At 35.3% G+C, this 15,181-nt stretch overlaps 1 protein-coding gene across 4 annotated transcripts in view; it reads left to right on the plus strand.

Annotated features, from left to right (window-relative positions):
• Positions 1 to 14,927, plus strand: part of LOC306850073 (heat shock 70 kDa protein 12A-like) — a 33,169-nt gene extending 18,242 nt beyond the window's left edge. For 2 of the 4 annotated variants that reach the window (XM_079385507.1, XM_079385508.1), the window contains exons 7-11: positions 1,330 to 1,501; positions 7,802 to 7,906; positions 8,052 to 8,310; positions 10,540 to 10,643; positions 11,952 to 14,927. In XM_079385507.1, the coding sequence (XP_079241633.1) occupies positions 1,330 to 1,501; positions 7,802 to 7,906; positions 8,052 to 8,310; positions 10,540 to 10,643; positions 11,952 to 12,583 (1,272 nt within the window). In that variant the 3' untranslated portion in view covers positions 12,584 to 14,927. Of the gene's footprint in view, positions 1 to 1,329; positions 1,502 to 6,223; positions 6,311 to 7,801; positions 7,907 to 8,051; positions 8,311 to 10,539; positions 10,644 to 11,951 lie in introns of all 4 variants that reach the window. The other 2 variants (XM_079385505.1, XM_079385506.1) reach the window with 2 other exon arrangements.
• Positions 14,928 to 15,181: the final 254 nt, after the last annotated feature.

A 15,181-nucleotide genomic window follows, 5' to 3' on the forward strand; every position in this document is an offset into this window, starting at 1 on the left:
ACATTAGCTACCTTAATGTGCATTCAAATTCTAATAATCACAGCACAGTAGTAAGCTGAGAGATTAATGCTCTTATGCTGAAGAGAAAGAGAGACAGAAAGGGAGGAAGAGCAGGGTGTGGCCTCAGCTTCTTTCATCTCAATCCAAAGCAAAGACAAAATGAGGCGGGGAAGCCACGAGCGAGTGAGCTACATGGATACCCTAGCGAGAAATCAGAGAGAACAGCAGGAGAAAGAGCGGAGAAGAAAGGGGAGTTTGCAACACCTGATATCTGCAGTGGGAATCCCTGCAAAGCTTGCCTAAGGAGCGTGTTTGTGTGTGTGTGTTTGTGTGTGCGCGCGCGCGCATGCAGTGACTCAGCTCTCTGTCTGCAGGATCAGGAGAACAGAAAGAAAGGACACTGCATTCCCTCACCTCTGTCTCTCGCTCTCTGCATTTTGCTCACACTGTTGCCCCATAACTCACTGAATCCTGCAGCGCACTCGGGATAAACCATGTCACTCAGCATTGTGTGTGTGTGTGTGTGTGGTGTTTCTTTTATATTTTTACACTTCCTCATATTTGAAGTGAGGTAAAATGATCTTGATATATCTGACCAGCCGTTTGTATCATTTAAATATTCCTTTACACAGCAAGTAAGTTATGACAGTTAGTATTCTGATTGGGATGTTTAAGGTTGTGCTGCAATAGCTGTTTTAGGTTTATACGTAGTTCACTTCAAGCAATGTCCTACAGTGTGATATACTAATATGACATTTATTTATTTATGCTTTTTGTTTAGATATTAATATGTATATGAATTTTAAAAAATTAAAAGTAAGAAAATATTGAAAAAATACACACTCAGGTCAGCCCTTATTATACTTAGCCAAAATATTAATGTTTTTTGGGCCTGTCTGAAATAGATTTATTAGAAAATATTTGTAAAATGTTCATGTTTGATTAACTACCAACTTTTCATTCATGTTTAGATTTTGTCATATTTTAAGTTTAAATGTTACATTTTAGTTATTTTTTGGTGGATTTTATTTATCTTTTTATTTCAGTTTTAATTTACTGTTAGAAATGTAATGCTTCAACTTATGTTAGTTACTCAAGGTAAAATCATTTTCATTTATTTAAAGTTTTTATCTAACGTTCATATTTATATAATGTTCAGATGAGTAAATGTGAATTTATTGGAGCCTTAAAGTTTACTGAGAATAAATGTTCATATTAGCTTTTATTTGTAATCATTTGTATATGTTTTATGTATAGTAAAAGTCAAGATGAGCCTGGGTTTCAGACTCCTGTTTTAATGTCTTGCCACTGTGCTCTGTACTCATCTAGGCTGGTCTGGTTTCTCGTGACAACCCTGATCAGTTAATCATTGCTCTGGAGCCAGAGGCTGCGTCCATTTACTGCAGAAAGCTCCGTCTCCACCAAATGGTTGATTTGGACAACAAAACAGCCCTGAACGGTTACAGCCCAACTGAGAATGTTGGGGTGGGAATGACCCAGGGTAAGCCACCCATATTACATCTGCACCACAAGCATTCTGCTGTGAGAATAAACCAAATCATACTCATATTGTTCCAGTCCTGCTCAAGTTTATGTCACAGTACGTAAATGTTTGTTGAGTGTAATTTTGTCTGTGTGTTTTGATGGCATCAACCTTTGGCCAGTGATTAGTTCTTCTTCAAAAGGCCAAATAGGCTGTAGTAAGTTGTTGGGCCGTTCATGATGTAGAGTTTTTTTTTGTTTGATTTTTTTTTTGGGGGGGGGGGGGGGGGGGGGGGTTTGGAGAGTGAGAAAGGTCTCTCAAATCTATCAAAAATATTTGAACTGTAAAGATGTTTTTCTCATTCTTCAACATAAAACTACCCATTTTTTCCAACATCCTCACCTTTCTAAAGCAGAGATTAAATCCGATTAACAACGCTGTAAACTGATATGGATATCAATCCTAACAGATTAAACTAGCACTGAAATGAGGATTGCTCCTAAACTAGAGCTGCAGGACTCCTGCAGTCCAACATGCCTATTAAACTCTCACCGCAGTGAGGGAGAGAAGGTGATGATGCATGCAGAAAACAGTGGGAGAGAAAGAGAGAAGGAGGGAGGGAGTTAGAGATGAATAGCTTTTAATTTAAATTAATTTTAGATGTCTAATATATCTGTGGCCTTTCCTGACTTTTATTTTTTTATTTTTTTTAGAGAAGATAAAACTTTTATTCAGTAAGGACAATTAAAGACACGTATTTGGCCTGTCCTAATCAAGTTTTTGCTTGCATATGAAAATATATTGCATATAGGCTATATTACTGTTCAAAAGTTTGGAGTCAATAATTTTTTTTTTTCTTTTTTTTTTTTAAGATATTTATACTTTTATTCAGCAAAGACACGTTAAATTGATCAAAAGTAACAGTAAAGATGTATAATGTTACATAAGATTACTATTTCAAATAAATGTGCATCAAAGTATTTTTATAGATTTTTAAACATTAAAAATATTAAAATTGGTTTAAACAGCTGTTTTATCGATCTGTTTTACTGTATTTTTGATCAAATTAATACAGCCTTGGTGTGCATAAGACATTTCTTTCAAAACGTAATCTTAAAGGTCCCAAACTTTTGAAACTTAGTGTATTTGCTACCATGCATGAACACATGATGCTGTTTTGTGGTATTTCAACTATGGGCACCTTTACTTTCCCAGGGGTTGATGTTTACATTTTTAAAATTCTATTATTATTATTATTATTATTATTGTTATAATCATTTATTATTTTAGTAATCTCATTTATTATTCACTTTGCACATGCCTTTTATGCATATTTATTAATTGATTCTACATATAATGTCTACAAAATTAGCCATACGACAAATGGACAAATTAAATTAGCGTGAGTGTGAATAGTGTGACGTAAAGAAGTCCACAGGCTCAGAAGAGCCCATAGTTGAAGAAACAGCCTATTACGTTTCACAGTAAATATGCTGTGAACACATCCATTACGTGGTATGTCTTGCCAGTTTACGTCACACAACAAAGTAAAATGTAATTGTCATAAATGTGTTTTGTATAGAGGCAAAGCATTTTTCTGTATTCCTGCCTCTCTCACAGGAACACAGAACCACTCTGTCTTCCAGTCCATTCCAGTTCACCTCCATTGCCCTGCTCATGTCCTTATTACAGACTGATAGCGCATGCACTTACACAGTGGGCTTTATATATATATAAAGAAAATTATTTATATAGTATTTATAGTAAAATAGCATGCATAGTATGCTTAATATACTTAGTATAAGTATATATATTTTAGAAATGTCAATAAAGTCATTTTTCATGTGCGTTCAGAAGGTAACAGTCATTTGGAGCACTGCTGCATGGTGATGCCAGCATGAGAAACTGCTTTGGCAAATTCAAAATCATAAATTTCTCTCTCCCTCTCTCTTACTAAGTTTGCATGCACATTTATTCATAATCATGTACTGTAATTGTTTGAGGTCATGCCTTGCATTCCCTTGAAAATAAAACAATTTAAATTATAACAAAAAATGTTGGCAATGTTTCTTAATCTGTTTCTTAACCACATTTCTTCAAATGCTAATTATTATTGGTTGATGTCAACATTTAAGAATGTCAGATTTTGTTTTGTCCAGATCTAAGACAGCGTGTGTCCAAGACCACTAAAGCACAACTATCATTGCTGTAACAAACTATATCAGTGTACATGCGATGACCTTCATATGACAACAGTGACCTCAGTCTGATGATATCAGCAGCTCTGTAGTCATCAGCAAGCACATCTGTAACTCTAAACCTCTGCACGAACAAAAAAGGAGTGACCGAGAAAGAATTTGATCAGATGGTTTTTGTGCTTTTAAATTGACAATAACAGTTGAAGTAACAATGCAGTGACAAATAAAAGAGGTAAAATACAACTAAATGATCATGATGCATCGAAAGTAAGTCTGAAATGACATTTGACCTCTCTGCATATGCTGTTCTATAGATAGAGAGAGGGAGAAAAAGAATGGATGAAGGACAAAAGGAGTAGTATGTATTGATTATTTTCACAGCAGTAGTATTTGTGCTCTGATAGCCTGTATATTTGATATTCAATGGTGAGCATTGAAAACGTGGTTCATTTTGCTTGGCAGTGAGAGCCTGAGACAGGAAGCAATTGTGTGTGGCGACCCGTTATGGAGCAGGGCAGCAATGAGCAGCACAGAGGAGCTGTCTGTCTGACAGCCATAGATCTCCTCTCTCTCTGTACAGGGCAACCAGAGACTGACAGGAGATAACAACATTTCCCAATGTCTTTTGAACAAGGATGTTCAAAAGACATTCGGAAGTTTGGAGTCGGTAATATTGTTAAATGCTTTTGAAGGAAGTCTCTTATGTTCACCAAGGCTGCATTTATATGAGACATGAATACCATTTACATTTATTCATTTAGCAGACGCTTTTATCCAAAGCGACTGACAGTTAAGGAAAATAACTTTCTATTTTAATGTATTTTAAATTTATTAACATAAATGTAAAAATGTATTCCTGTGATGCAAAGTTGAATTTTCAGCATCATTTCTCCAGTCTTCAGTGTCACGCGATTTTTTCTGAAATCATTCTGATATGCTGATTTGGTGCTCAAGAAACATTTCCAATGAATATCAATGATGAAAACAGTTATGTTGCTTAATGTTTTTGTTGTAGTAATTTTTTTCAGGGTTTTTTTGTCTACTTTTTTGATAAAATTAGCATATCCTTGCATATCCCCAGACTTTTGAACAGTAGTGTATAATTTTAGGATGAAATGTTATCATTTAGGAATCAATGAAGAATCCATATTCTTCTGAACTAAATGACATTCCCTCAAACTATCTCTTCTTGAATCCACAAATGTAGTTTTCACTGCCTTGATATTTAGATAATAGATTAATATTTAATCTAAAATAGTCTGTGGTTCCTTGTGAATGCAGCTAATAAATTGTGGTGGTGGTGTAGGAATTTCAGACGAGGGTCTGTTGTGTGGTTAAAACACTGTTAGATTGAGTGGTTAGGTCTCCCACGCCCCATCAGAAGCTGTCATGTACTGAAAACATGCCTGCTGGTCCATTTAATTGTTTTTTTGTAGGCTGGAGGAATTCTCAGTCTCCATGCGGTCACTCTCCCTTAGAGTTACAGTTCCTGTTTGGGAAATTTTACAACTGCCAGGATGGCCATTATCCTCTGATGTCATCAGACCAACTGCCCTTTATCAGACCAGGACAATCTCCCCCTCCAAAGTGAATGAACAGAGACTTTTACATTCCGCTTGTAGTCAGGAAGTTCAAGAAAGTGAAAAAGAGAGGAAGTCATTGTGGAAAGATGTACTGAATATTTAAGACTTACTGGCTAAATAGCAGCATTGAGCAAAACTATAAACATCAGGTGTTTAGTTCAAATTGACTTATTTGCAAACATGAAATTGCTGGGCTGGTGTTAATAAAACTGAATAAACTAGATTAAAATCAGATAATCTAGTGCAGGTTATTTCATTTCATTTGATTAACATTGTCTGTATTACAGGAAAAATGCACAAAAATATTTTTTTCCCATAGAGGACAGTTATATATTACTACCATATCCGTTATTTTCCAATATTAGACATTTTCTTATTTATTGACATTAGTTAATATTGGATTTTTTTTTTTTTTTTTTTCTTCATTTTTATGTTGCTTTACTATCATCTAACACCCTTTTAAAGTTATTCTTAAAAATGCATAATACAATAACACTGTTAAATGTAAATAGTGCAAATATAACAATAAATGTTCATACTGTACATTATTATGTTGATGCCTATATTTATTTTTAGCATTTAAAGTTATTCTACTTTTTAGTGTTTTTTTTTCAGCATAACATGAAAATAATTGAGCTCATCAGTTTTAACCAGAATTTTAATATCATGTATCCCTTAAATTTAAGTTCCAAATAAGCAAATAATATTTAATTACAGCATTTTACTGTTTTTTTTTTTCTTTACATTTTATGAATTTGCCTAAAATTACAGAAATCTTGCATTCCACTAGAAGTTTTTTTTTCCAGCAGCATCCTCCTGCTTAAAGAAAGCACATTCAGCCCATATTCCTTTCTCATCCTGTCGCCTTGCCTATAGAACTGCCACATACACACACATAAATAGCTTCACGCTGCCGTCCCTCTCACACACACTTCCTGTCTCTCTCTGTCAATAACCAGCCAAGGAGCATGTGCGCCGTAACCGACAGAGCCGCACCTTTCTGGTGGAGAATGTCGTAGGAGAGCTCTGGTCTGAACTCGCTGAAGGTAGAGTTTGTCTCTTCTCACACGTTTGTTTTTTTTCTTGTAGTATTTTGCTCCTGCTGTTTCTAATGCTGCTGTCATAAGTTAAGAAACCCTCAAGTCTGAAGCTCTTAGGAAGGATGCACACTAGTCTCATCTTAATTGCACAAAGAAAGCTATGTGGAAATGCGTTTTAGGCATCATGTTTAGAATATTAGCACATCTGTTGATACACTGAAAAACAAAACAAAAAAATATTTTGTTGAACTTAAATGTACATTTTTTTAAACGTTTTTTTCCTATATTTCATGAGCTGAAATAACTTCAAATTTTTATCACTATAACATACTGACAACCACCTTAAAAACACAGGTGGTAAAGAGAAAATTAAATGTTTAATCAAAGTTCATCACAAGTATCTTCCACAAGCTGAGGTAAATACATATATAGAACGTGCATAGTGTCACACACACAAATACAAAACACCATCATGGTGACAAGAAACATAACATAAGATGTCCCTAAATGTGCATTACTGATAAGAAAAAACTCAGAAGAATCATTTATTTCAGTGAAAACCCATCAGCTATCACATAATTCAATGAATTTCCTGTGGGTTTGTTTTTTCACTAGTGACAGTAATATATTGTAGAACTTAAAGGGAACTTACCATAGTATTTTTATAGTTTATTACCTTAATTATGATCAAAGTACTGATTATTTCAGTAGTCAATCAGATTAGAAGTTGCGATTTTTGTGTCCATTATGCATAGGACAGTTAGCGAACAGACTTTGGGTGGTCCTTGAATGTGCCTACTGAGACTAGATGCACCCTTGCTGAGAGGATAAGAAGATGCTTAGTTTGAAATTCCTGCCCTTATTCTGCTGTCTGAATAAGCAGCTGCTCAACCATTAGTATTGGCTTAGCACATTTTGCCTTTTCACCACTGCTGGAATAACCCTCACGCAAAATAATGTTTTTCAAAATCATTCAAATTTGAGTAAATTTTCAGTGTTTTCAATGTTAAAGGGGCAGTTCACAATTTTTTTTTAAAATAAATTACTCTCTTGTAAGTGGTTCAAAGCCTATAATTTTTTCCCCCCTTCTGTCAAATACAAATGAAGGTATTTTGCAAAACGTCCAATATGCTCTATTATGGAAAAAAGTCATATGGGGTTGGACCATCATGAGAGAATAACCTACCAACCCCCCCCTCCCCATTTTTGGGTGAACTGTCTCTTTAAATAATTTTGTGAATTACAAATTCACAGTTTGTGAATATTTTACAGAAACTACATAGAACTTTAATTCCAAAGGCGTCTACTTGAGTTACCAACCAGTGAATTCTGAATGTAGGTCACCGTTCCCCTGACACCTTGCAAAAGCACTGTCACATCCAACATCTGCAGAGAGTTCCTGAAAGAGTGTAAAATGTCACCAGATGAGATTTAGATCCATCCTGATGAAATTGTTTTTGCTGGTGACCCTCAAATGCTGTTTCTGCTGCTGTCTAGGTGACCGTTATGTGGTGGTGGATTGTGGAGGAGGGACGGTGGATCTTACTGTGCATCAGATCCGCATGCCTGAAGGGCACTTGAAGGAGCTTTACAAAGCCTCAGGTACAAGACACAACCCTTATGACCTATGCTCGAGATTAACATTTTGCTTAAAGCTTTTATTTCCTGTAAAAAATAGTCTGTTATTCTGAAATGTCATTATTTCTAAGAATTTGAGATCATCTTTATCTTTCCATCCTCTCTGCAGGAGGCCCGTACGGCTCTATTGGTATAGATTATGAATTTGAGATGCTCCTGTGTAAGATATTCGGACAGGATTTCATTGACCAGTTTAAGATCAAGCGTCCGGCTGCCTGGGTGGATCTGATGATTGCGTTTGAGTCTCGTAAGAGGGCAGCGGCTCCTGACCGAAGCAATCCGTTGAATATTAATCTGCCCTTCTCTTTCATCGACTACTATAAGAAATTCAGAGGACACAGCGTAGAGCATGCGCTGAGGAAGAGCAAGTGAGTGTCTAAACCGTTGTAATAGAAATCACCCATTATACAGTCCAGTCAAGTTGCACCTGTCACAGATTATTTGCTTCAAACTGGCAGTTTTGTCATTATCTGCCCTTCTTCGTGTTTCTTGAAAAATGTATGTTTATTTATTTTTTTTTCCCTTTGGAATGGAAAAGAGTGCAAATGAAAATGTCAAAGCTAGGTTTTTTTCCTGTAGAACAGAAATGCATTGAGAAAACACGAATATATAAAATCACAATGCATTTCAGTTTGAATATTAATTAACATCATGAATGCTAATATGAATGAATATATATATATATATATATATATATATATATATATATATATATATATATATATATATGAATATTTACATAATATCCTAATATATTGTTATTTTGTGTTTTAAAAGTAATTTTTTTTTACTTATTTAGGGCTGTAAAATTAAATAATCACAATTAATCGCTTCCAAAATAAAAGTGATATTTATGTATGATTTCTATTATATATAAATATATATTTTACACGTATTTCCTAAATATATATGTGTGCATATTTATATATAAATATCACCTCACCTCACAAATATAAATGTACACACACACATTATGTAAACCCATAATTTGATTTTTTAAGCAATTAAGCCATATTTATATTGGATAAAATGTTAATAAATAATGTGTATTATTTTAACTAATATTTTCATAATATCCTATCATTTTTATATAAAGTCGGTAATATATATATTTTTAAATTTATATAAAAAACACTATTACCAAATATTCTCTCTCTCTCTCTCATATATATATATATATATATATATATATATATATACACACACACTGACCAAAATTATAAACGCAACACTTTTGTTTTTGCCCCTATTTTTCATGAGCTGAACTCAAAGATCTAAGACTTTTTCTATGTACACAAAAGACCCATTTCGCTCAAATATTGTTCACAAATCTGTCTAAATCTGTGTTAGTGAGCACTTCTCCTTGATATGCCACACCCCTCACAGGTGTGGCATATCAAGATGCTGATTAGACAGCATGATTATTGCACAGGTGTGCCTTAGGCTGGCCACAATATAAATATATTAATTTAAATTTTATTACATATTTTAATAATCAAATGTATAGTATTATATATACTGTAAGTCAGGATTTGATTCTTTTCTCTGTAGTCATAAACTGGTGACTATTGTGAGTCCTGCTGACTCTCCGCCTTTGCAGTAATTGTTGTCTGTCTCTTTTGAGGTCAGGCATGTGTGACCTACAGCCCCTGGAAAGTTAATCTGTCTATTCATGACTGCTGTCAATACCGTAAACACAGCCATTCAATAAGCCATCAGGCTCTGTATAAAGATGGCCAAGTCAGCTAAATGAATGCCATGTTTGTTTGTGTATGTGATCGCTGACTATGTGCTAAACACGCTCATAATCAAGAGGCATAGGTGCAATCTAAAAAGGGGAGAGATAGGGCACATTATGAACTATTATCAGCTTGTCATGAATATTAATTTATGTAATTTCACCCAGTAGCACTAAGAGATTTGTTCATCGGCAAGTAAAATTGTTAATTACATAATTGCTTATAGAGTCTTCTGTTTGGTAGCATCGTAATTTTATGCAATTTCTTACCATTGCAGCAAAGCGAGACATTTCTCAGAAGACTACTTTAAATATCAGTCTTCTAAAACTAGTTATAATGGCTGCTTCTTGAGCAAAAGTATCAGATATGACAAAATGTCAAATTAAGAGGCAAATTTATCCAGTTTTATCTCTCTATTTCAAAAATGTAAGCCTGTTATATTATTTGCATTGTTTAATGGTTCAATTTTGGCTTCTTACCTAACATAGTAATGAGATAATCATTTGCGAGTCACGAGTAAGACTACTCAGACTTGCATATTATGGATTTTGAGCTCTTATGTCTCACAGGGGGCAGTTTTTCCAACAAGCCTGCGAGTCAGGCATCTCTGAGCACTCGTTCAGCCCTGCATCATACATCTTGAACTTGAACATCTGTTTAGTGGAAACCACAACTATTAGCACACATGGGCTGACTTTTATAGCAGTGTAAAACCTAATAATGTAAACTCAATAATATCAAGCTTCTCCGTAGTCTTCCATATGTGAAGAAAAATTTTATCCTGCACTGAGGCCAAGGATAATCTGTTATTTATTTCCGTCTCTAACTCTCGCTCTCTCTGTTTTCATTTCTCTGCAGTGTTGACTTTGTGAAGTGGTCTTCACAGGGCATGCTGAGGATGAGCCCAGATGCAATGAATGCACTGTTCAAACCAACTATAGACCACATTATACAGCACCTGAGTGAGTAATTGTGCAGTTTTACTGGAAGAATAATATTATATTGATTTCTGGAGTTCTTAGTGAGATGGAAGTGTCCGTTGTCTGGATTTGGGTGTTAATGGAAAGTCATGTGCTCTTGATACAAGGGCCATTTATCCCACTAAGACAATAATTATGTATGTGATTTAATTATGCCATTTTTAATTGCATGTATTTAATTAAAGGATTTAATTATTTGGGATCAGACCCGCTTTATTAATTTTCTATGTCAGATAAAATGGCAACAATACTTATCCAGAAGATTAGCAACAAGGTATAAAACCATACTGAAGGTGGAGGAGAAAATAATATAAATTCCTGTCTTTCTTTCACAGACATTCATACTTAGACTACATACTAAAAGTATGGTTTGATAGACTAAATTGTAACTGTAATATTCTTTTGAATAGTTTTATTTATTTTGTTCATAGGCTGTATAACAAGTTACATAATCTTTCAATAAACCAATCTCATAACATAACAGCAACATGACATAGTATAACATAGTATTTCATTTTTAGTTTAAGTTTGTTATTTTGATATGCGTTTTTGTCATTTGTCAAGATTTCTTTTTAGCTTTATTTTAATTTTAATTCAGTTTTAGTTAAAGTACTTCAACTTGAATCTTATTTCAGTTATTTGCCAAGGCAACATTTTTTATTTTAATTTACGTTTCCCCATCTACTATTTATATTTCATTTTATTGGTATAGTATGTCATCCCAGAATATCAAACATGGAATCTTACTCTCAAGCTAAAAGAATAGCCTAAAATCATTTGTGCCCATCATATAGTATATGATTTTCTGTGAAATCTGCCCAATATTAGGAGAACTAGTGCCAACCCCTACAGACTGCAAATTGGGGCAAAAATCTGGGCAAAAGTTTTGTGTATTCCAGTCTTAAGTAGAATGTGTAAAGCTTTATAAACCAATGAGCCATTGGGAGACACAATTAGGGCAAGCGTTGGTCCAGTCAGGAGAGTCTTGACCATCTGCCCAAAATACTCGCACAGAACTGGGTCAGAACTCAGTCCCTCAGATCTTATGGTCGAGCCCAGCTGTGATCTGTATCTGTTCAAACAAACTACAAAACTACAAGCAGGGACACCACTGCTAGTAAACTGCATTTCTGTCTTTGTCATTTTGATGAGAACTGTAGGAATGCATAACGTTCTTTGGTTGAATTCCATAGTGTTAAATTGTTTTGTAATAGACTAATGACTTTTTTTTTTTTTTTAAATCCCATTTCTCTTTCTCTCTCTGCTTTCATTCTTCTAAATGTTCTCCAGCTGAGTTATTCGAAAGGCCAGAGGTGACAGACATCAAGTTCCTTTTCCTGGTGGGAGGATTCGCAGAGTCTCCGCTGCTGCAGCAGGCGGTTCAGAAGATGCTTCAGGGCCGCAGCCGAATTATTATTCCACATGATGTGGGCTTGACCATCCTCAAAGGGGCAGTGTTATTTGGCATAGATCCCAGCGTCATAAAGGTGCGCCGCGCTCCGCTCACCTACGGCGTGGGAGTCCTGAACCGTTTCATAGAGGGGAAGCACCCGCCGGAGAAGATGCTTGTGAAGGACGGTACGCGCTGGTGCACTGATGTCTTCGATACATTCATCTCCGCCGATCAGTCAGTGGCGCTGGGGGAAACGGTAAAGCGTAGCTACACACCGGCAAAGCCGTCACAGCAGGTGATCGTCATTCACGTATACTGCTCAGAAAAAGAGTCGGTCAGTTTCATCACGGACCCAGGCGTGAGGAAGTGTGGTACGCTGAAGCTGGATGTGAGCGGTACTGAGAGTCCAGCGGCACGAAGAGAGATCCAGACGCTCATGCAGTTCGGAGACACTGAGATAAGAGCCATGGCTGTCGATGTGGCAACCTCTCGCAGTGTCAAAGCTAGCATCGATTTCCTTAGTCAATAGAGGAAGATGAGGGATGAGTAAACCACACACTGCAGAAACTTAGCATTTTAGCTGTTTTCCAGTAGAAATATCCAAACATCCTTAAAAGATAGATTTGTTACTTTTAAAATTATATAACATATATTAAAACTTGTTTTTAGATTTTTGTCTGAAAAAAGTAATATATGTAATATATAAAAAATGGTAATAAACGTACCTTAAGCACCAAAATAGCATATTCAAAAGATTTCTGAAGAATCATGTGACACGAAAGACGGGTGTAATGGCTGCTGAATTCAGATTATTCACAGGACTAAATTACATGATAAAATATAAAAATTAAAACAGAAAACCGAAAATTTTTATTGTAATAATATTTCACAATATTACTATTTTACTGCGTTTTTCACAAAAATGCAGTCTTTGTGAGCATAAATTATGTCTTTCAAAAACATAAAAAATTAACTTTTCAACAGTGGTATAATGAATTTATTTTCTTGTTATAAACATCAACCACTAAATTCTGGATTTATGCTTACAACAACAAAGAAAAAAAACTATAGGGCAAGAAAAACCTCATTCAAGATGTATTCTTTAAAATAGTCTTAATATTTTGCTTCTGAAGTTATTAATTCTTGTTTAAAGGTTGTTTGGATATTTTGCCTGGAAATGAAGACAAAATGCTGATTAAACTAGTTTTGCAGTGTAGAAGGATAGAGAATAGAAAGAGAAAACTAAAAATAGAGAATGAATGAGGGATGAAGGTTTGGAGTCTCGATTAATATTCCATGTTTGCCGACCTTCCATGTGACATTTTCTTGAATAGTTGTGCCATTCATGTTATTTTATTTGGTTGCTTCATTTTCCAGATCCACAACTGGACTCAACTCAAGATGAAACTGGCCAAAGTCGAGTTCATTTTGTCTCATCGCCACTCATCCAGGCTCAGTCCGTTATTCTCTGTATGCTTCTACTATAGTCTATTTGTAGTCTTAGTGGCTTTTTTCTGCACAGAGATGCAAACTCTGCATGGATATAGCCAAAATACAGCTGCGTATTGCTAGTAGTGCAGTTTGGAATAGCACCCTGTAATAATTTAGCAAGACAAGTTCAGGTTAAGGCAGCTACGTTAGACTTCTGTACACATTCTGGCAGAAATAGAATATCATTCTCTTACAAAAACATACTGCTTTGCTCTTAAACTCTGGTCTGTTACCTCCCAGGCCCAGACCAGTTCACTCATTTAGCTTATGAGGAGGAGGTAAAGCAGATGGTTTTGTCTTCTGGACTGGTGAACATTTTGAAACTCAGTATGTTCTTCATCTGAAACATTTAGGATGGTACCGAAACCTGAGCTACACATCACAAAGGTGCTGATTCCTGTGACACAATTACCATCAGTGCTACAGGACTACGTGGCAAAACACTTTTTTTTTTTTTTTTTGTATTCTTATGTCTCATGTTGACTTTTTGTCTGTTTCTTTTTTTGTATGTCAAAGAGTTCTAGACAGTGACTCTGTTTGGCAGGAGATTAAGGGCGCCATTTTTTTTGTTGCGAAAATCTTCATATCGTTGGTCAGTATGTTGCTCTAAGCAGAATGAGAACGCATACATCCTAGAATGTGAATCTTAATCATCGTTTGAAGTGGCAGTGACAGAGAAGCCGCTAGCTGTACCTGCAACATGATTTGAAACAATAGCCATTGCTATATGCTAGTTGCCTTTAATCCTGCTCCTTAGAAAGAGAAGCCACTGATTTTTTTCAGTTTTTTTATTTAGGAGATTATTTTGGAGAATGTGACACATGAAAATGTTTATTTCTGTATATACAGTATTTAAAGATATTGTACAGATTTTTAGCGTTGTTTTAGCATTAGCGGCTTTATGAGCAGTGTGTGTATGCAGGCCTTAAGAGCACACATTCATTCTTCCACTCTCACCAGCCTTCATATGGATACTAAATTCAGATATTACCCTAATCCAAATCCAAACATAACCCCAAAAACTAAAACATAATCCCATTCCCAAAACCATAACCTTACTTTAACCCCAAACTACACCCCTATGTATAGACCAAAATAATCCCATTTGAAACTTTAACCTCTAATTTCCCATTCCCACTTTGCAATTCTCAAATGCAGTTGTGTGAAATGCCTTTGTTGCTACAGCAACGATCACAAGACTTGAAAACCTTTGACCTTAACAACTTTACTCGCAGTTATCATTTGGAATAAGAACTTTGTGGTATATTTTTTTGGTTTGGGAAATGAGGTGACTGATGTATATGTGGTCTGTAGATGACGCCACAAATGACTGGCCATAGCTGTGAGTTTGGTTTGGAAGATATTGAGATAAATGCGACACTAAAAAAAAAAGAAAAAGAAAGCAATAAAGGTATTGTTCAACATTTTATTCCCACTTATTCCATCACGCTATTCTGCCAATGTGAAGTCTGTGTGTCAAAGCTTCAGCTGCAAAATTGTAATGCTGCTATGTATTAATCAACCATTTTAGATCATTGAGGTGATAATAAACTGATCATTTTTATTATTTGAAAGTCAGCATGTAACTCAACTATGGTGTTCTTTGAAAAATCTGTCATGTAGTTGCTTTTCCATA

The sequence above is a fragment of the Barbus barbus genome, assembly GCF_936440315.1.
Source record: "Barbus barbus genome assembly, chromosome: 30".
Taxonomy (NCBI): domain Eukaryota; kingdom Metazoa; phylum Chordata; class Actinopteri; order Cypriniformes; family Cyprinidae; genus Barbus; species Barbus barbus.